At 63.1% G+C, this 1823-nt stretch overlaps 1 protein-coding gene across 1 annotated transcript in view; it reads right to left on the bottom strand.

Moving 5' to 3' along the window:
• BCAM (basal cell adhesion molecule (Lutheran blood group)) overlaps nucleotides 1–1823 on the bottom strand; it is a gene marked incomplete in the record, with an annotated part of 33333 nt that overhangs the window by 20126 nt on the left and 11384 nt on the right. The window contains 5 exon segments of the mRNA XM_014582617.1: nucleotides 1–128; nucleotides 218–362; nucleotides 540–676; nucleotides 1018–1159; nucleotides 1256–1371. Coding sequence (XP_014438103.1) covers nucleotides 1–128; nucleotides 218–362; nucleotides 540–676; nucleotides 1018–1159; nucleotides 1256–1371 — 668 coding nt within the window.

Raw genomic sequence — 1823 nt, 5'->3', positions numbered from 1 at the left:
GCGCCGGCAGCAGCCTCGGCGCCCCTTGCGTCTCATGCAGTAGAAGGCCGCCACCACGAGAAGCAGGAGGCCCACGCTGACGGCCACAGCCATGACAGCCACTCCGGCCTGCACGGTCTGGGGGGCCACTGTGGGGCCAGGGCAGAGGGGGCCTGTCAGCCGCCGGGGCGCGGCCCACCCCACCGCCCAGGCTTCTCTCCCTGGGGCGGCTACTGACCGGTGCCGAAGTGGAAGACGTGCTGGATGTTCCCGTGGGGGTTGGAGGCCTCACAGGAGACGCCGTCCCGGCTCAGGGCGCTGGTCACTCTCAGGGTCAGGGAGCTGCTCACCCAGCCCGGCCTCCCGGGGGCTGGCGCTGCCGGCTGCAGAGGCTCGGGTCAGGCTCAGCCCGTGGGACAAGGGCTGGGGCGGGCAGCGGAAGGCTGTCCAGTCCCCCAGAAGCAGGAGCAGACCGATGGCTGGGTCAGGGAGGGGGCGGCGGCCGAGAGGTGCAGGGGTGCCGGGTCCTGCTGGGTCGGGTTGGGGGACAAGGCCCTTACTGTGCCGCCCAGCTGGTTCCAGGTGAGCTTGGGCTCCGGGTAGCCGCGGGCAGAGCAGGTCAGCACGACCTCGTCCCCTTCTCTCCAGCTGCCCTCCGCCTTGGGCTGCGTCTCTTCTGGCCTTAATTCTGGTGAGCCTGTGGGCAACGTGGCCCGGAAAGGAAGGAAGGAAAGAGATAAAGAGAAAGAGACACGGGTCAGCGGTGGCACTGGGGTAACAGATGCTCTCTTCCCAGGACCGCCCTGAGCACACTGGGCACGCGTGTGCGCCCACCATCGGCCGAGACGTGGGTGGGTCGCGGTGCCAAGACGCCGTCGGGGGAGCCTGTTTCTCATCCCCCTTCTGTCTGTCTCTCTTGGAAGAAAGAAAGAAACTTAAGAGGCTAGAGGGAGAGAGCAGAGAGGGGGTGCATCCAGACCTGTCCCGTTGGCCTCCCAGCCCCCACCGTCATCGTCAACCCTGCCCCCAGTCCCGAACCTTGGACCAGCAGCTTGAAGCTCTGGGTCTGGCTGAGGAGGGGGACCGTGGACATGGAGGCCTCACACGTGTAGGTGCCGGCGGAGTCAAAGGTGATGGCCTTGAGCAAGAGCGTGGGGCCGTTCCCCAGGGGAACTGAGTCCTGGGAGGGGAGAGGGAGAGGACGGGCAGGGCTGTGAGTGAGGCTGGGGGTCGCTGGTGCAGTGCAGGGGCCAAGGGCGAAAGCGCTTGTCCTCACCTTGGTCCAGCGGACAGTGGGCGTGGGCAGGCCCTGCGCCGAGCAGTTCACAGCAGTGCTGCCATTGAGGGGCACGGAGAGCTCTGGCTGGGTGCTGAGCTCCAGAGGGTCCAGGTCTGGAGAGGTACAGTCTGTCACCTTCCCCTGCCCCCCACTCGGTTAGGGGCCCTCCAGGGCGGTGGGGGAGCATGGTATTAACAATCTAAGCAGAGCAGCCCAGGGACCTCTCCACTCTCCCCTCAGGTCCCTGAGCCCAAACCTAGGAGTCTAACTCCAAAATGCTGAGAGCCAAGAGGTCACGCGGTTAAGGCAGCTGGATTCCACATGGTGGCTGTGCAGTTCAAGTCCCAGACCCAGGGACTTGACAGACATGCCGTGAGGCCAGCAGGTAGTGTAGTGGACTCCTAAGATGCTGGACTCCTACATGGCCAACCGTGGTTCAAGTCCTGGACCTGGCAGCTTGCTTTTTCCTTTCCCTTTCTCTCTCTGGTCAAATTAAAATAATAATAATAATAATAATAATAGTAACAAGGGGAATTAAATAAATAATTCTAGAAAAAGAAACAAG

The sequence above is a fragment of the Tupaia chinensis genome, unplaced genomic scaffold (assembly GCF_000334495.1).
Source record: "Tupaia chinensis unplaced genomic scaffold, TupChi_1.0 Scaffold000067_1, whole genome shotgun sequence".
NCBI classification, from domain to species: domain Eukaryota; kingdom Metazoa; phylum Chordata; class Mammalia; order Scandentia; family Tupaiidae; genus Tupaia; species Tupaia belangeri.
Note: the sequence above shows the minus strand (reverse complement) of the source record. Positions and strands in the feature narration are given on the sequence as shown.